Genomic DNA, 20733 nt, shown 5'->3' on the forward strand with positions numbered 1-20733 from the left:
AGTATTTTCCAGTAGTTTCTCCGGCGTTCCCTCTTCCCAGCTTCAGCAAGAGCATAAGAGATGCCATTCGAAAAGCAAAACAAATGTAATTGAGTGGTCTCTCCAATGGCGCCCTCTCTGCCTTGTTTATAGCGTCTTCGTTTACCACCCTTGCGCGCGCGTGCCGCTGTCGTCAACCAATTCCTGTCTGGAGTGTCTGACCGCGGGTGGGCGAGTGGGGTGTGTCTGCAAGCGGAGAGAGCGTGCGATTCAGACTCCTTGTACACAACACGACTCGAGTGAGAATAAAATGCTGCAAAATCTGAAATTGACACGACTCAGAGTCTAGCAGCAATCTGACACTTTTTTTGTTCGCCAGTTCGGGGAGAGACTGCCTGGAACCATGAAGAAATCGAGCCCGGCAAAGCAACAACCACCACCTCCGGCTGAAGTCACAGTGCCAGATAACGAGGTTACTGTGCAACAACTGAACGAGCTGTTGTCAAACAGCAGCGGATTTTACAGTTTACCAACACAGCATTTCAACGAGGTCTTCCCTAGAATATACGTTGGTAACGCGTAAGTCATTTTTATTTGACCAAAATTCTGAGGAATCTATGCACGATAGTTTATTTTTTCCCCCTTTAAACAAACCGTAACCTACTATATTTATCAGATGACACCGACAGGTAGCCTATTGCTTCATCGTCCCTAGCAACGCATCCCTATCTGTTCAGACATACACGTTCATGGCAATATTGAGCACAGAAAATGTCAGAATAATGTATATCAATATTTGCAGGCTATAGAATGTCATTGTTGACACCCATTAATTAAAACCCTATTGTAAACGAATATTTTCCAATTTAACAAATTGCAAAATTCCAGAAACAAAGGCTATAGCAACCTACCATCAATAAAAAGTGTTTTAGGATTCAAATGGATTTGACAACTAACAGTATGAAGGGGATTGGTGTTGATATGCAATATCTTCATTCATAATATTTGTCACGAGCATGGAAGGAGGCTGTTCTCTCGCTCAGAATAGATTAAGGAAATAGTGCATTTTCTAGAGGCACATTGCTCTGAGTAGATAACGGAAAAAGTGAATATTCTAGAGGCACATGTTCCCTCTCGAACGTTCGTATTTGAAGGGCGGTACAAAACGCCCGATTTTATTTGAAACGACTCCATTATATTATCGGTACCATCTAGTCCGTGGATGATCTCCCGCGGTTTCATTCAACGCCCCCATTCTATTAGACATTTACATATACAGCAGTGCTGAAATAATCTGGGTTTAAATGTTCGTACGAAACAAATAATCGGATATGGAATTCATACACACAATTTTCTCAAACTGTTGGATTGTGACTGTCAATGTAGGCTATATTGATGAGGGAACTAGACATTGTGCAGCCTAAATGAATGAAGCAGACGAGACAAAAACATTTTAATTATTATATATTTTTTTAACGAATGCACTCGCTCTTCAATCAGTTTAGTTCCACCTGTGTAAATAATGCTTATGTATGCACACGGGTCCCCAAGGCTCTAATTGGGTTTTCAATATTGTTTCCGATATTGAAACACCTTTTAATTGATAACACCCCTCTACACACCTTCGTCACTCACTCACTCACTCACTCACTCACTCACTCACTCACTCACTCACTCACTCACTCACTCACTCACTCACTCACTCACTCACTCACTCACTCACTCACTCTCAAAGGGGAGTGGAGGGCTAGACCAGTCTCTCATGCTATTCCCTTAACTGGTAGTACCACCCATTAGGTGTCTTTTGAGTAGTGTCAGAATCATGCATAATCAGCCATCACTTCTCTTGGGACAGGAAGCTTGTGTGCAACAGGGAGGGGCAATGTAATGCAAGCTTAACAAGAAAATTGCATTTGTTAAAACAATTCTAGTCTGTCTATCTACAGTATGGGTAACAGGGTTGATGTGTTAAGCTCAACCTGCTAAGATTTCCACCACAAACCACAGAAAATTGCCAAAAAGAGTAGAACCAGCCCCCCCTGCTTTTACATTATGATTTGACTGAATTGTTTTATATTTTTTTATAAAAAAAAATCATCACGTAACAGGGTTGACCATAAAATGAATTGCTAATCACATGAAATAAATAATAACTTTCAGGAATAACTTTGTCAAAGTAACAAAATGGCTTGGTATTTAAAATAATGTTAAACATTTGGAGAAATGTTGGGGTTAAGTGGGTTAAAATCTTCTTAGAAGTCAGAGGGTGCATAGAGGGATTTGTCAAAATGCAGAATTTTTGCAGAAAGTCTTTTTTAAAATAAAAATCTGATTGAAAATATAGAATTTTCAAAGTGTTCTACAGTGCATAAGGTATTCAGAACCCTTGTCTTTTTCAGCCTTATTCTAAAATGGAAAAACTGAAATATGACATTTACACAAGTATTCAGACCCTTTGCTATGTGACTCGAAATTGAGCTCAGGTGCATCCGGTTTCCCATTGATCATTATTGAGATGTTTCTACATCTTGGTTTGAGTTCACCTGTTGTAAATTCAATTGATTGGACATGATTTGGAAAGGCACACACCTGTCTATATAAGGTCCCACAGTTGACCGTGCATGTCAGAGCAAAAACCAAGCCATGAGGTCGAAGGAGTTGTCCGTGGAGCGCCGAGACAGGATTGTGTCAAGGCACAGATCTAGGAAAGGGTACCAAAACGTTTCTGCAGCACTGAAGGTCCCCAAGAACACAGTGGCCTCCATCATCCTTAAATAGAAGAAGTTTGGAACAACCAAGGCTCTTCCTAGAGCTGGCCACCCGCCCAAACTTAGCAATTGGGCGATAAGGGCCTTGGTCAGGGAGGTGACCAAGAACCTGATGGTCACTCTGACAGAGCTCTGGTGTTCCTCTGTGGAGATGGTAGAACCTTCCAGAAGGACAACCATCTCTGCAGCACTCCACCAATCAGGCCTTTATAATACAATGCTGAACCTGTTTATTTCTCATTATGGGTTATTGTGTGTAGATTGATGAGGGGGGAAAAACAAGTTAATCCATTTTAGAATGAGGATGTAACAAAATGTGGAAAAAGTCAAGGGGTCTGAATACTTTCCGAATGCACTGTATACGATCTTACAGTGTTAGGCTTTCACAACGCAAATCAGAGAAACAGATCGTAATTTTGGTGCGCATAGAAAGTCATGAGTGCATTCAGGTGCATTATGCCGGGTTGACTTTTCTTCCCAATAAACGAACAGGCTCATTCTGTTCCGAACAACCCAGGGTGTGACGCCATGTCATCTTGTAACTGTACATCAAGCATAGTGATCAAAAATGTTGACACATTATGCCATGAGTTTTATGATTTGGAAATGTGAAGTGCACATTTTGGACTCTCTGTGTTTGGCTTGCTTGTATGACGTCAAAGCGGTATATATTATAATCCCCAAAGTTTCATCTTTAAAAATACATAGTCCTCTTAATGTACAGAATTTCCCTCAGGGGGATGGGGACAAATTCTTGTTGCGTGCGGTGCTCAAATTCAGAATGGCTGTCAGTCAAAACCCATACAGCGCTTTGAAGCGCAGAGCCAGAGCTCTGACATCATGAATAGCATGTTACTGTACAGCCACTACTCTGCCATTTTCGACCCTTATACAGGTACGAGTGTAAAGGGCTACAATATCCAAGGCAGGCAAAATGCACTCATTTTGTGGAACGACCCAGCTATAAATGCTATGTGGTTGGTTGACTGTGTGGTTGGTTGACTGTGTACTATGTAAGGAGGGTGCCGTGTCTTCCCCACAATTTACAGCCCACCATTCCAGTGAGGTCAGTTCCTAGTAATCCCTTATGCTGTGCGCATGTAGGAGATGTGTCAGCCCCAATGTATATGTAAAGTCCAGCACACACACTATGAATAAGATGTCATGAATGAAGTCCATGCATGGCGTGTGTTTTACATGTACTTGGGTGAAAGAAATCCACATTGAGGACATGCACAGTAACGTGAAATAGCTCGGTCTTAGTGGCAATATGTCACTTTTTGGGTGACCTGACCAAAATGTACACCAGCTTCAAACAGCTGAAACAACAATATATTTGCTTATGGAAAATATATTTCACTGCGTTTTAGATTGTACAATGATTCTCTACACTATACCAGCTTATTTTGCCACATAAACTGAAATTAGGCAAACTATTTGAGTTTTAGTAACCAGGACATGGAGGAGCAATTTCTGAATAGTGCAACTTTAATATACAGAATTTGACAATCAATAATAGATTGTATAGTTTTCCTTTACCCATGTACAGGAAACTCCTAAGTCTCTCCCTCTTGTCTAATGATATCCATCACTTGGCTGCAGTCATTGCTAAGAGAGCATTAAGAGGGTGAGCTTGGACAGAAAGCAAGCACATTATCTCAGTGTTACAACAAAATCAATTTGAATGTGCCACTCTCTCGGGCCAAGAGACAACTGACACATTGACAAGACCTTCTTGTCTTCGACTAAAGTTTACACAATGGTCATGTTCTAAGTGGTTAAATGTCGTCTGGGTTTTTTACCTTTATTTTGATACGCGTGAAGAAGACCCTTAGATATTGGAGACCGCACAGTAAATAGAATGTGTACAGTGCCTTGCGAAAGTATTCGGCCCCCTTGAACTTTGCGACCTTTTGCCACATTTCAGGCTTCAAACAAAGATATAAAACTGTATTTTTTTTGTGAAGAATCAACAACAAGTGGGACACAACCATGAAGTGGAACGACATTTATTGGATATTTCAAACCTTTTTAACAAATCAAAAACTGGAAAATTGGGCGTGCAAAATTATTCAGCCCCCTTAAGTTAATACTTTGTAGCGCCACCTTTTGCTGCGATTACAGCTGTAAGTCGCTTGGGGTATGTCACTATCAGTTTTGCACATCGAGAGACTGAATTTTTTTCCCATTCCTCCTTGCAAAACAGCTTGAGCTCAGTGAGGTTGGATGGAGAGCATTTGTGAACAGAGGTTTTCAGTTCTTTCCACAGATTCTCGATTGGATTCATGTCTGGACTTTGACTTGGCCATTCTAACACCTGGATATGTTTATTTTTGAACCATTCCATTGTAGATTTTGCTTTATGTTTTGGATCATTGTCTTGTTGGAAGACAAATCTCCGTCCCAGTCTCAGGTCTTTTGCAGACTCCATCAGGTTCTTCCAGAATGGTCCTGTATTTGGCTCCATCCATCTTCCCTGTCCCTGCTGAAGAAAAGCAGGCCCAAACCATGATGCTGCCACCACCATGTTTGTCAGTGGGGATGGTGTGTTCAGGGTGATGAGCTGTGTTGCTTTTACGCCAAACATAACGTTTTGCATTGTTGCCAAAAAGTTCAATTTTGGTTTCATCTGACCAGAGCACCTTCTTCCACATGTTTGGTGTGTCTCCCAGGTGGCTTGTGGCAAACTTTAAACAAAACTTTTTATGGATATCTTTAAGAAATGGCTTTCTTCTTGCCACTCTTCCATAAAGGCCAGATTTGTGCAATATACGACTGATTGTTGTCCTATGGACAGAGTCTCCCACCTCAGCTGTAGATCTCTGCAGTTCATCCAGAGTGATCATGGGCCTCTTGGCTGCATCTCTGATCAGTCTTCTCCTTGTATGAGCTAAAGGTTTAGAGGGACGGCCAGGTCTTGGTAGATTTGCAGTGGTCTGATACTCCTTCCATTTCAATATTATCGCTTGCACAGTGCTCTTTGGGATGTTTAAAGCTTGGGAAATCTTTTTGTATCCAAATCCGGCTTTAAACTTCTTCACAACAGTATCTCGGACCTGCCTGGTGTGTTCCTTGTTCTTCATGATGCTCTCTGCGCTTTTAACGGACCTCAGAGACTATCACAGTGCAGGTGCATTTATACGGAGACTTGATTACACACAGGTGGATTGTATTTATCATCATTAGTCATTTAGGTCAACATTGGATCATTCAGAGATCCTCACTGAACTTCTGGAGAGAGTTTGCTGCACTGAAAGTAAAGGGGCTGAATAATTTTGCACGCCCAATTTTTCAGTTTTTGATTTGTTAAAAAAGTTTGAAATATCCAATAAATGTCGTTCCACTTCATTATTGTGTCCCACTTGTTGTTAATTCTTCACAAAAACATATAGTTTTATATCTTTATGTTTGAAGCCTGAAATGTGGCAAAAGTTCGCAAAGTTCAAGGGGGCCGAATACTTTCGCAAGGCACTGTATATCCTTTCTGCTTACAGTACATTTCATGACAAGATATTTCACTGCCATATTCATTGTATTTGTGAGAGAACAACCGATGTTTAAAATAGACCTCATGTCTTGAAGTGCATCATCGTCCAAAGTAGAGTAAAGGGTTTATGGCAGAGGTACCAGGAAGATGTATGGATTGCCTATTGATTAGGGTCGACACACTGACCACTCACACCACTGTCTGTTCCACAGGAACCAGTGGCTTCTCACATGTTCTATGTTGAAGGTCAGCCAGAGAAGGGGTGTATTCATTACAGAAACCGTTTACCGTTTCTAAGAACCAAGCGGAATCAAACAGGGCAAACATAATGTAACGAAACTGAATTTGTCCAATGGAAACAGACTACACATTTTGCAACAGAATCTGTGTGATGATTAGACCACTGTTGCCACATAGCTCAAGCTAATAAGTAGCTGGCTGCTGTTAATTTATAACAATGAACAGACAACACACACACACACACACACACACACACACACTGTCATGCCCATTAAGTCTGAGGGGGCAGATTGATCAATTTTCACACAAAAAAAACAATATATATATATATTATAGAAGATATTGTTTATTTTAACCTATAATTGTCATTATTTAATTATGAGTTGATGTTTAACCTATAATTGTCATGATTTAATTATGAGTTAAGTTTCATTGTACATGTGGGATCTTGACACAAATGCTCGTAATATTTGCCAACAGATCTCTGTTAGCTTCTAAAACTATCATGTTAAAACACTCCCTGCTTGAAAAGTCTAGTAGGCTTGTAACACAAACTTGAGTAGTGAGTTGCTCTCTGAAAAAAAACCACCATCCATGGAACCCGGACGTCGACGGGAGCCATGATGTAAGGTGTGCTAAAATGCTTTCGTCGACGCCCACTCAGGCTTTAATATAAAAGCGCTGGGCAGCCCCTGGTTGATGGCACACTTTGGCTCTTTGTAAAGGCTTCTATTAATAATGGATAGACTGGGACTGCAGAGAGGAGGAGTATGAGTGGAGGACATATACACATACACACACACACAAGCAGGTATGCACACATGCGGGCAGGCACTGGTGTACACACTCACATTCAGACGCACGTACGCATAGATGCTCAAGTAATATTGGCTATATCTGTAGACTCAGGAGCTTATATGTACATACTCTGAAACGCATACATGCACTTTACACATGCTCAATGTGACACACACACACCTTCCTCTCACACAGTCATCGTCATTACAGGAGAAATATGACCGCAATCTTCCATGGCTCCACCAAGATAGACAAAGCCTCACAGCAGGAAGAGCGAGAGAGAGAAGAAAAAAGGGTAGACACAGTAGGGAGAGAGATGGATAGACACAGTGGGGAGAGAGAAAGCGAGAGAGCGCAAGGGGGAGAGCGAGAGGGTGTGTGTGTGAGTTATGGGTCTCTGTGGGCAGATCTGAGCGGCTGAGCCCCATGTACAGAAGCCATCGCTCCAGCACCTCGGAGGAGCCTTGGCCTACAGGCAGGCAGACAGATGGGCTGCCTCATCCCCAGTCATAAAGAAAGATGGTGGCAGACTGGATCTTTATTAGTCAGCCCGGCAGCGTGAGGCAGCGTGGGTGTGTTGACCCCCTGCCTCAGGGGACCCATCCAGGGTCACTCAGCCTCTCCACACCCCTGCCTGGAGCCGGATGATATGCTTATCCAACTGTAGAGCACTCGGGGGCGAGATGATGTAGAGCAGAGTAAGTACAATTAACAGAAACTGTATTCAATTAGGTAGGTAGGTAGGTAGGTAGGTAGGTAGGTAGGTAGGTAGGTAGGTAGGTAGGTACAGTGCCTTCAGAGAGTATTCACAGCCCTTGACTTTTTCTACATTTTGTTGTGTTACAAAGTGGGATTAAAATTGATTTATTTGTCATTTTTTTGTCAGCGATCTACACAAAATACTCTGAAAGTGTAAGAAAAATGTGAACGTTGGTAAAAAATATACATATACAGTACCAGTCAAAAGTTTGGACACACCTACTCATTCAAGGGTTTTTCTTTATTTTTTACAATTTTCTACATTGTAGAATAATAGTGAAGACATCAAAACTATGAAATACCACATATGGAATCATGTAGTAACCAAAAAAGTGTTAAACAAATCAAAATATATTTGAGATTCTTCAAATAGCCACCCCTGGCCTTGATGACAGCTTTGCACATGCTTGGCATTCTCTCAACCAGCTTCACCTGGAATGCTTTTCCAACAGTCTTGAAGGAGTTCCCACATATGCTGAGCACTTGTTGGCTGCATTTCCTGCAGTCCAACTCATCCCAAACCATCTCAATTGGATTGAGGTTGGGTGATTTGTGGATTGCCAGGTTATCTGATGCAGCACTCCATCACTCTTTAAGCATCAGCTCTCAGAGCAGCTCACAGATCACTGCACCTGTACGTAGCCAATCTGTAAATAGCCCACCCAACTACCTCATCAACATATTATTTATTTTTGTGCCTTTGCTCCCCGGTACTGCTACTTGCACACTCATCTTCTGCACATCTATCACCCAGTGTTTAATTTGCCATACTGTAATAATTTTGCCACTCTGGCCTATTTATTGCCTCACCCCCCCTTATCCTACCTTATTTGCACACACTGTATATAGACTTTCTCTATTGTATTATTGACTGTTTATGTTTGTCGTTTGTGTCGCACTGCTTTGCTTTATCTTGGCCAGGTCGCAGTTGTAAATGAGAACTTGTTCTCAACTAGCCTACCTGGTTAAATAAAGGTAAAATAAAAAAAACTCTCCTTCTTGGTCAAATAGTCCTTACACAGCCTGAAGGTGTGTTGGGTCATTGTCCTGTTGAAAAACAAATGATAGTCCCACTAAGTGCCACTCAGGTGGGATGGTGTATCGCTGCAGAATGCTGTGGTAGCCATGCTGATTAAGTGTGCCTTGAATTCTAAATAAATCACAGACTGTGTCACCAGCAAAGCACCATCACACCTCCTCCATGCTTCACAGTGGGAGCCACACATGCTGAGGTCCTCCGTTCACCTACTCTGCATCTCACAAAGACACCGGTTGAAACCAAAAATCTCAAATTTGGACTCATCAGACCTAAGGACAGATTTCAACCGGTCTAATATCAATTGCTTGTATTTCTTGGACCAAGCAAGGCTCTTCTTATTATTGGTGTTCTTTAGGAGTGGTTTCTTTTCAGCAATTCGACGCAAGGCCTGATTCACACAGTCTCCTCTGAACAATTGATGTTGAGATGTCTGTTACTTTAACTCTGAAGCATTTATTTGGGCTTCAATTTCTGAGGCTGGTAACTAATGAACTTATCCTCTGCAGCAGAGGTAACTGGGTCTTCCTTTCATGTGGTGCTCCTCATAAGAACCAGTTACATCATAGCGCTTGATGGTTTTTCCGACTGCACTTGAAGAAACATTCAAAGTTCTTGACATTTTCCAGATTGACTGACCTTCATGTCTCTAAGAATTATCTGAGCTGTTCTTATCCTAATATGATCTTCTGTAATACACCCCTACTTTGTCACAACACAACTGATTGGCTCAAATGTATTAAGAAGAAAATAAATTCCACAAATTAACTTTTTTTAAAGGCACATCTGTTTAATTTAAATGCATTCCAGGTGACTACCTCATGAAGCTGGTTCAGAGAATGCCAAGAGTCTGCAAAGCTGTCATCAAAGCAAAGGGGGACTCCTTTGAGGAATCTCAAATACACAAATCCAAATATATTTTATAACCCATTTTTGGTTACTACTTCCATATGTGTTATTTCATAGTTTTTATATCTTCAATATTATTCTACAATGTAAAAAAAATAAAGAAAAACCGTTGTGTGTGTGTGTGTGTGTGTGTGTGTGTGTGTGTGTGTGTGTGTGTCTAATAAGGCACTGTATACCTACAAATATATGGGGGATTGGAAATGATGCTGACAATTACATTGAGGGTAGCCACAATCTATCGGCAATATCAAAAATATATATGGATAAAAAAACGGTCACTCGGCCACTTAGGAACATTCACTATCTTCTCACTATCTTCGGTTATTGTCCTACTGAAGGTAAATTAATCTCCCAGTGTCTTAGAGGAAAACAGACCGAACCAGATTTTCCTCTATGAATTTCTATACAAGCTTCCTTATTTTCACTCTGTTAATTAGGCTGGTGTTGTTGATCCATCCTCAGTTTTGTCCTATTGTAGCTATTAAGCTCTGTAACTGTTTTGAAGTAATCATTGACCTCATGGTGAAATCCCTGAGTGGTTTCCTTCCTCTTTGGCAACTGAGTTAGGAAGGACACCAATATCTTAGCGGTGACTGGGTATACTGATACACCATCCAAAGTGTAATTAATAACTACACCATGCTCAAAGGGATATTCAATGTCTGCTTTTTTTAAAACCCATCTGCCAATAGGCGCTCATCTTTGCAAGGCATTGGGAAAAACTCTGGTCTTTGTAGTTCAATCTGTTTTTGAAATTCATTGCTCGACTAAGGGACCTTATCTGTACGTGTTGGGTACAGAGATGAAGTAACATTATTTATGGCACACAGAGTCTATGCAACTTATTATGTGACTTGTTAAGCACATGTTTACTCCTGAACTTATTTAGGCTTGCCATTACAAAGGGCTTAGAATACTTATTGACTCAAGACATTTCAGCTTTTCATTTTTATTAATTTGTAAAAAAATGTAATAAAACATAATTCCACTTTGACATTATGGAGTATTGTGTGTGTAGACCAGAGACCAAAAACACTCAATTTTAAATTCCAGCTTTTACACAACAAAGTGTGGAAAAAGTATTGAGGTGAGAATACTTTCTGAAGGCACTGTATATACCCAGTGATATGAGTATCTGGAAGGTGGCTAGTTTAAAACCAGGTAGGGTGTCTGAACTGGCAACTGGAGAGAGAATGGTTTCAGGTTATAGCTACCATCCTGTCCTACCCAATATTTTTTGTTTTGTTTGGGGGGGGGGGGGGGGGGGGGTATTTTCTGTCAGGGTTGAATTTGTACCCTTGATCATGTGATAAATCTGTGCCCCATAGTGGCCATGAGTTGAAACTAAACTGCAATAGGGAAACGCATGAATAAAACTGGAGAAGGAAGGGAGCAGAGATGGAGGAGAGCAGAAAGAGATGTATAGTTGTCTGGAAGTTGAGTAGATGGAGATGCAGTCACTGGAGTGGAGCTGGCTGAGTATGGAGTGCTCTAGCCCCTCTTCTCTTCCTGGCCTTGTCTGAAATCTGTCTTTCCTATTACTTACTAAAATGACATGCTGTGTACTATTCATACTACATTCTATTTAGAATGTACTGTTTAGTAAAAACGTATGTAGTAAGCAACAAACATGCTACTCAAACATGCTGAGAAGACGTCATCTAATGTGCAATTCCCCACAATTTTGTTTCTTTTTGTAGAGCACGTCCCCTATTCTGATTATCAGCTGTTGTCAAACACACTGGAGTGTAAAAAGACGATTGTCTTCCTTAATAGTGTGCTGTGAATTCTACTTGATGAAAAGCCGAAATGAGTATGACATCCTGGCATTTTGGACACGACCCCTCTATCCTTCATTCTGTCTCTCTGGCCCTATCTGTATCTCTTTCTCTCTCCTCTCCCCCTCTGCATTCCTCTCCCCATATAGTTTTTATTTTATTTCCTTTCTTTCTTTTCTTTCGTTTTCTTTTTATTTATCTTTTCATCTTTTATTTATTTTTTATTTTATTTAAATTTTTACAATTTATTTTTCTTTTTTCTTTCTTCTTCTTTGATCTTTTTTTCATTTATCTTTTCTTTCTTTTTTTCTTTCTCTCTCTTTTCTTTCCACCTCCCTGGGTTTGCGTAGCCCTATTTCGGCCAGTGCTCAGGATGCCCATGGCTTTCTGTCTTCCCCTGGGCAGCACCCAAGATATCCTTTTCCTTGGCATGTCTCCATTGCTCCGGACATTCCCCTGTCCCCTGGGGGGGCACTAACATAGGCAGACATCTCCACTGTCTAAAAGCGGCTCCACCATTTATTCCGTTCAAGCTCCAACCAGCCATGGCAGAGCAAGGCCACGTCGACAGCTAGGTCTGAGACCGGGCTAGATGGGGTGGCCTGTGTTGGGTGCGAAAATCGACATGCAGTAAAACCCATTCAACACAATTTTCACAACAATGAGCTAAGAGTGCTGTGGCAGCTCTGAACATTTAGGGTGACGAGCTGGAGAGGCGTTGAGATGGTGTTAGGACAATGGCTTGAATAGCAGGTTTGGGACAACTTTGGACTGTAGTTTTAAAACAGTCAGCTGCTAAAACTTGGTTTTGTGGAACCTTGTACATTGTGATGTTTAGTTTGACAGCCATTGCTTATTTACTCTAACTTGTCTTGAGTAGCTACTCTACAAAGCTGATAATAGTGACTCTGGAAGCCACTGTTCTCAGATGTGGCCCATTCGTAATCAATGTCTGATGTCTACCTCATAGAAATATCTATTTCTATGGTCTACCTCCCCAGGTTTGTGGGCCAGAATCTAATGCGTCTGCAGAAGCTGGGCGTGACCCACATCCTGAACGCGGCGGAGGGCAACTCCTTCATGCACGTCAACACCAACGCAGAGTTCTATGCTGGCTCGGGCATCACCTACCACGGCATCCAGGCCAACGACAAGCCTCAGTTCAACCTCAGTACATTTTTTGAGGAGGGGGCAGACTTCATTGAGAAGGCTCTGGCACACAACAATGGCAAAGGTGAGACTGATTACTCTGGGTTCTCTTTTACCACAGGAGGCTGGCGAGGGGAGGATGGCTCATAGTAAATGATGGAATGGAAGGGTATCAAACGGATGGAAACCATGTTCCGTTCCAGCCATTACCGCCTGCTGTTACTGAGCTGTTTGTTCGACTAAGTGATAATCCGTTTGGCATTCCATAGTGATGTACATTGAAGAGGCCCAGTTCAATTGACTTCAGGACATGGTTGACTGAGGTGAATTGATATGCCTTTAGCATTGGTCTCCATTACGGGCTCTGTCTCTCTTCTACAGTAGGTTGTCTGATGTAAAGAATTGGGGGAGCTTTATTTTATGGTACTGTTTCTACAGGTATATACTTTGTATACGTTATTGTGTATTTACTATTTCACCATGTAATTTAGAAGCCAAATACCTGATTTATTTCTGTACTGTAAAATAGAGCGCCAATCGCCCCTTATTGGTCAAAGAGCAGTATGGTGTTTCCCCTCAGTTTATTTATTTTTTCTCATTTCAAAATATTTGTTCCCCTGGTTAAACCGCTTGTTGCTCCAAGTCTGTTATGAGAAGAGGAGTAACAGAAACGGTCCTTCAGGGTATAACATGTTTAATGATGCATTCTCTGTCACCCGGTAAGAGAGATTGCTGTAAACGGTTTCTCAGGCTAGTCCTATTGCACATTGCTATATCATCGGATGTTTCGATTGGCTAAATGTGGTGAGAACATTTGCGGTGATCATAGATGGATCTATTGTACCAAACCAGACACTCCACATTTTTCCAGAGAGAGCAAGCACAGACACCGGTTTGGCACACATCATTTTTCCTTTGCGCTGTGTTCCAGTAAAATATGCTTAGAAGATGTCACTTCAAGAGGGCCATTTTGATGTGATAAATTACCATGACACTGTTTGAAACCTTGCATTGAACAGCACATTGAATGCGTTTGACAGTACTATTTAAAATATGTGTCGGAGATTTGTAACAGAGCACCAACCAAGACAAAACAAAGGGAAATCTAGCAGGGAAGCCAAACAACAAAAGATAAAGGGAGTGCCATTCACTTCAACCAAACCCCTCTAACTCATACCAGCCTCTGTAGACCGAAAGAACAAGAACAGCCATCTATCTCTGACTACAACTCTGGCTCCTCTCTCCCAAAACATTACTGGGGTGTTGACATACCCTCAGGGCCTATTTAATTGGAGCCCTGAACCCTGTGTTTTATGGCATTGATTTAATGTAATCTTTGACACAGCGGAACAATTATAAAGCGTCTTAATTCCCGAGCAATTTGGCAGCAGCAGCGTCTACACCCCAGTCAATCACAGTGGCTACAGTAGGAGAGGAGGAGGACACTTATCTTTACAACAAGCCGGAACACCAGCTCACTCTGGTGGATATAGTGTCTTGCTGTAACCTTGATCAGTGACATTTTGTGACCCCCTGCCGAGCTGTGGAAAGGTCAGGGACGGAGTGTGTGTGTGTGTGTGTGTGTGTGTGTGTGTGTGTGTGTGTGTGTGTGTGTGTGTGTGTGTGTGTGTGTGTGTGTGTGTGTGTGTGTGTGTGTGTGTGTGTGTGTGTGTGTGTGTGTGTGTGTGTGAAGTGATGAGCAGCTGATTCCGTGTGTATGTTCTGAGCGTCTACAGTCAGCCCTGGATTGATTGGCGGGAGGCAGGGTGATTGGGGATTGGACAGAGGTCACTTAAATGGTAAGAGCTGGGAGCGATGTCAGGTTTCAAACACTGCAGAGTCGGCATATCGGAATTGAGCACGAGCAGATTGGCTTCTCAGTGAAGTTGGCACTGTATTCCTCCTGGGGAGTAGGGAGGTCGATAATAAATACATGAGTTGAGGAGTGGGATGTTGAGTGTATTTATGCACACACAAATGCATGCGTAGTTTACATATCCATTGTGTCCATTCCTTCAAGACCACTGATCTGAAAGCATTTGATGGGTTTAGTGGAAGCAGTATAGTGGAACACTATCCAGTCCTCTCAACTATTAGTGTTCATGAAGGAGTTGAGTCAAGGGGGCCATTGAGGAGAATTGGGATGTGGCCCTAAGTGTCTGTCTGTGTCCATCAGGGAAGGTGTACGTCCACTGCCGAGAGGGCTACAGCCGCTCGCCCACCATTGTCATCGCTTACCTCATGCTGCGCCACAACCTGGACGCCCGGGTGGCGGTTGCCACGGTGAGGCTGAAGAGAGAGATCGGCCCCAATGACGGCTTTCTGCGCCAGCTGTGCCAACTCAACGAGAAGCTGGCAAAAGAGGGCAAGTTGAATGGGGTGATGCCAGTCGTGGCTGCCAGGTTAAAGACAAAGTAAGAGAGGGAGAGAGACCCAAACCCTCCTATTCTGCGTTCCATAGGAGACAACCTGACTCAATCCACCCTGACCGCCAAACGTCTCACACACATGCACATACATGTAACATGCATGCACTGTACATACATAGTGACAGTCACACAATAACTCTCTCACACAAACTCTCCTATCTGTCATGCTGCCGTCCTCTTTCTCACCTTCTCTCTGTCTCTCGCTCTCTGTCTCTCGCTCTGCTGGTCTCCTTGGGTACATTTGTCTAAACCCCAGCCTGTTCCGATAGTGGGGGAAGTATGTTAGGCCAAGGGGTGTGGAAAAGAGGGTACCTGGGGCATGCAGGCATCCATCTAACCATGGCTTAGTGCTTTCCAGTTTACTCTGTCACCCATCTTCTCTCTGTAGATTCCATAAGCATACGTCCCACTGCTGGCACACACAGCCCCAAAGTTTTGACTTGACCAATGAAGCATTCCGTAGATCATATGTTTAAAACACTGAACATTTCTCTCCGTGTTCCACTTGGAGCTCTGAGGTCGGAAGAGAGTCGGAAGAGTACAAATAATATATTATAGCACAATCATTAAACAGAATCCCACTGCCGGGACTGTCGGACTACAATGATGTCATGACCCCAACAAAATGATCTCTGACCAGTCTGGAATGTTTTGGGACATTTAGACTATTCCTGATTGGGTGTGACAATGAAGCACCCTGACATCACACAAGGAAGTGTTGTGGGTAGTGTTGGGTGGGCTAATTTGGTGTATAAAAAAAATTTAAAAAACATTCCATAGAGACTGGCTCCCCAAGATGTCATACTCACACACACACACACACCCATCATGTCTAAGTAGAAGCAAGCAACACACACACATCATGTCTAGGTAGAAGCAAGCAGCAACACACACACACACACACCTCATGTCTAAGTAGAAGCAAGCAGCAACACACACACATCATGTCTATGTAGAAGCAAGCAGCAGCACACTTTATGTGCATTTACAGGGATGGAACCTATTTACAAAGGAAAACGCACTTACCATGCCAGACAGGTACCCACTGCCAATTCCAAAGTGCACATCCGTCGTACATCCGTCGTTGTGTCCATCCCATAGATATACAGCTCCACTGTCAATCAATGCCAGAATTGGCCGTTATGTCAACTGCCTTGAACCAATATGTGCATACTAATGTTATGCCAATTTGGAGGTGAACACCTAAGGCTTTTCTGTTTGTCTGTATTAGTACATTGCAGGATACTGTATGTCTCAATGCCCTGCCATCCTATTGAAGTAGATATTTAAGCAATAATGCATGAGGGGGTGTGGTATATGGCCAATATACCACGGCTACGGGATGTTCTTTCGCACAACGCAACCCAGAGTGCCTGGATAAAGCCCTTAGCCGTGGTATATTGGCCATATAACACAAACCCCCTAGGTGCTTTATTGCTATTATAAACTGGTTACAAACATAATTAGATCAGTCAAAATAAATGTGGTATATGGTCTAATATACCACATATTTCAGCCAATCAGCATTCAGGGATCAAACCAGCCAGTTTATAATATATGATCACAACCAAGAGAGAAACGTCTCAGAAATGATTATAACCGGTGTTGCACATACAGTTGCACATGAATTGAGATGAATTGTGGAAGGCTCTACAGCTTTCTGAAACAATTTCTGTCTTTAAATGACATTCGAATCAATGGAAAGACCAAAGGCTCCAGGCAAGCTCACAAGACATCTAACCCTGGTGGGGGGGGGGGGTTTAACCCCTCAAATGTCCCTGTTGCATCCGGAGTTGTCTTTGACTTAACTTCATGGTCAAGTGTGATAGACAGTCACTGGATCCAGCCCCACTAGCAGGGACAGCGAGTCCTAACGAACCATCATCACTCCATTTTGGAAACGATGTACTAAAGAGGGGTCTAGCACAGCCACGGTTAGTTCACCCGGTTCTTCCCATGTGTCAAATCCGATAGAGCTCAGTCGCTCAGCATAGAGGCCTACGGGCTTATTGGTGCATCCATGGGTGGAATGAATAGAAGTGGAAATAGTTATCTCTGTCTGAGAAATTGAACTCTGAAAACGAGGTTACGTTATGTCATACGGCACCATCTATTCCTCATTTTATACATCTATATACATAGAAATATTATACATGTATATACATATTTAAGCATTGACATATATGAATGTAGAGCAATGTGTCTATAATATGTAAGTATCGTTAGTACATGTGTATATCACTGTAGCACTTATACTGTAGTTCTTATGTCAACATTAGATCACTCAGTCCTCTACTAACTCTTCTACATTCCTCCTATATTCCAATATCTGTATTTAAAGATGCCTTCATGCTTTTCCCTCTGCGTTCTGTTGGGGATATACATGGAGATCAATGGAGGGATTGTAGATCTATTTTTATTCAAATCTATTGATTCTGTGACTCATGCTGATGACTGATGGGATGTTCTCTCTGACTCGGATGCTCTATGCTCTGACCCCAACTTAACTTATTATTGACAAGTCAACGAGGAGGCTGGTGGGAGGAGCACTACGAGCACGGGCTCATTGTAATGGCTGGAATGGAATGGTATCAAACATATGGAGGTCCATTGGTTCCATTCCAGCCACTACAATGAGCCCGCCCTCTTATAGCACCAGCCTCCTCTGTCACACTACTATTTATAAGCACCATCACGAGCATCCCCCCCCTAGTTAATCCATTTTAAAAACAGAACGATATTCCGGTAGGATCTCTATAACATTCCTGTATGATCTGGAGACCAACCTAACCCACTGTAGTTACTGAGAACCTTTAGTGCTGTCAACGCGGACGTATTTCCTAGATTTCCTGCGCCAAGCAGCCTATAGTAGCTGTTCATGACTGGCTTTGTTTTCTCTGTCGTTCTATCAGGCCAATATACCATGAGGCTGTTTTCCTACTGCCCAACAATAGACAACAAGACACTGTTGGTGGCATTTTTTTTTTAAATGGGAGGGGGTCATTCATTGATTACAAATGAAAGGTTCAGCTATTTAACCCATTTGGAGAATTTTGGTGTATTGTTCTAAGATGAGGGTTATTTATTTGTTTCAACATTTTAACTGCCTACAGCTTAGCGATAGTCCTTTTTTTGTATTTGCTTTACCACAAATTAGGTTAAAGGGTTAACTTTATAACATGCATAAGGGGTTGTAAAATACATTGAACCAGATCCATAGATCAGCATCAAACACACCCATCTGTTAATGTGTTGAAGGATAGGGGAAACAGTGTCCCCTGCTGTTTCAAATGTTTTTGCACAATTTATTAAATAATGGTAATGCCGTTAAGCTGACACTTTATTTGCCAATTATCGTTACTCCTAGTTTCTGCTGTGCCTATTATACAGTTGAGATTATTGTAAAACATGGACTGAAGTGGGACAATTTTTCTTGTCTATTTTTGAATGATATGTCATTGATGTACTGCAGGGGGAGGCAGCCCTGGTCCTCGAGTGCTGCAGGCACGTTATGTGTTGGATTTACCAACCTGAGAGACCAGGTGTGTTGAATTTAGGTAATCACTGAACTGATCAATTAGGCCTGTTGGCCAGGTGTGGTGCCTTGTTGGAACAAAATCCTGCAGTACCTGCGGCCCTCCAAGATCAGGGTTGCCTAACCCTGATGTACTGTATATTCACTCTTGAATATAATATACTATTGAATTGTCAATGTATTAATGTTACAACATTTCTGTGCTTATGGTTTTGCTATGTGTTGTAATGTCAGGAATGGGAAATGTGATATTCCTCATCTATATGAGGGATATTTCCAGTCACCTCAAATGATTGGCACCCTTGATAAAGATGCTCAAACATTTTGAAATGATTGTATGATCTGAGTAAGTAAGAGTAATTTTTAACAAAAATAATTACAACAAAAAGTATTTTTTTTAAAAGAGCCATCTGACCATAGAACCGGTTTTAATCTACATGCCAATTCCGTTTAGCAAGCTTATACTGTACCTAGTGTAAAATATGGTGGTGGATCTTTGATGTTATGGGGCTATTTTGCTTCCACTGGTCCTGGGTCATCATGAACCTTACCCATTACCAGGACATTTTAGCCCACAATATTGTTGCTTCTATCAGAAGGCTGTGGATCTTCCAGCAAGACAATAACCCCAAGACAATAACCCCAAGCACACATCAAAATAGTTAATTGACCACAATATCAACATTCTGCAATGGCCATCTGTCTCCAGACTTGAACCCCATTGAAACCTGTGGTTTGAATTGAGGAGGGCCGTCCATAAGAGCAGGGGAAGGATATCAAGGATCTGGAAAGACTCTGTATGGAGGAATGGTCTCAGATCCCTCCCAACATGTGTTCTCCAATGTCATAAAACATGTTAGAAAAAAACTTAAGTGTTGTAATCCTCGCAAGGGGAGGGTGCTGGAGTACTGAAAACCGGGGCGCTAATCATTTTGACATATCTTTTAGATTACTTGTTAATAAACAAAATCTCTTTCTCTGACCAATTGTTAGTATAATATAATTTCCCTGATGTTTTGAGCATACAATAAATATCAGTATTTGATATCTTTTTTTTTGTTGCTCATCTTTATCACTGGTGCTAATAAGTTTGGAGGTGTGTTACAGTAACGGCACTCTGGCCATTGTGAGTCACTGTATTTTACCATAACGAAAGGTATTTAATCAGCCCTATAGTAATGTAATATCCTTGTGTGTTCAAGTATGCTGTTTGTAAAGAGAAAATGAAATAATGGGTATGATTTTATTGTTAATGTGCATTTCAATGATCTGTGTGTGTGTGTGTGTGTGTGTGTGTGTGTGTGTGTGTGTGTGTGTGTGTGTGTGTGTGTGTGTGTGTGTGTGTGTGTGTGTGTGTGTGTGTGTGTGTGTGTGTGTGTGTGTGTGTGTGTGTGGTGTTACCCACTGGGCACAGACGTCAGTTTAACGTCTAGTTTTGATTTCCATTTGGTTGAGTTGTCAACGAACGTGAATTCAACAACAAATGTCACCATGTCATTGGATTTAGGTTAAAAGTCGAGTGGAAACAAAATTAAATTCCCTTAGGTTTATTTATTTATTTTAAAATCCAATCAGTTTTCCACGTCATCACAGATTTTGGGAGAATTTATCCAACCAGTTTTTGCCCAGTGGGTAGTTTCTTGTCTCATACCTTGATTCTTTTGCTGTACTAATAAATGCTGCTCTTTTTATTATTGTTATAAACACTCAACAGTTAATATGCCGACGCCGCCTTCCCCAAGTCTCCCTTCACTTTCACTGAAATGTCTTCCATGTTTCCAGCCCCATCTGATTTACCTTCAGATAGACATAAAAGTGATTGATATCTTAAGGTTAAAGGTCACTGATATATTTTTCCTACTTCGT

General features: G+C 41.8%; 1 protein-coding gene across 2 annotated transcripts; it reads left to right on the forward strand.

Annotated features, from left to right (window-relative positions):
* Positions 1-20253, forward strand: LOC124048241 (dual specificity protein phosphatase 3-like). Of its 2 annotated transcripts, XM_046368838.1 has the most exons (4): positions 1-278; positions 359-558; positions 12756-12988; positions 15080-20253. In XM_046368838.1, the coding sequence occupies exons 2-4, from the start codon at positions 383-385 to the stop codon at positions 15319-15321; spliced, it is 651 nt and encodes a 216-aa protein (XP_046224794.1). In that variant the 5' UTR covers positions 1-278; positions 359-382; the 3' UTR covers positions 15322-20253. The 2 variants fall into 2 exon arrangements, with proteins under 2 accessions (XP_046224794.1, XP_046224793.1); XM_046368837.1 differs by having other exon boundaries at positions 2-558.
* Positions 20254-20733: the final 480 nt, after the last annotated feature.

The sequence above is a fragment of the Oncorhynchus gorbuscha genome, linkage group LG11 (assembly GCF_021184085.1).
Source record: "Oncorhynchus gorbuscha isolate QuinsamMale2020 ecotype Even-year linkage group LG11, OgorEven_v1.0, whole genome shotgun sequence".
Taxonomy (NCBI): domain Eukaryota; kingdom Metazoa; phylum Chordata; class Actinopteri; order Salmoniformes; family Salmonidae; genus Oncorhynchus; species Oncorhynchus gorbuscha.

Coding starts and splice junctions, on each gene's coding strand:
- LOC124048241 (XM_046368838.1), top strand. CDS start 383: ATGAAGAAATCGAGCCCGGCAAAGCAACAACCACCACCTCCGGCTGAA. Junction 559..12,755: donor AGAATATACGTTGGTAACGC/GTAAGTCATTTT, acceptor CTACCTCCCCAG/GTTTGTGGGCCAGAATCTAA. Junction 12,989..15,079: donor GGCACACAACAATGGCAAAG/GTGAGACTGATT, acceptor TGTGTCCATCAG/GGAAGGTGTACGTCCACTGC.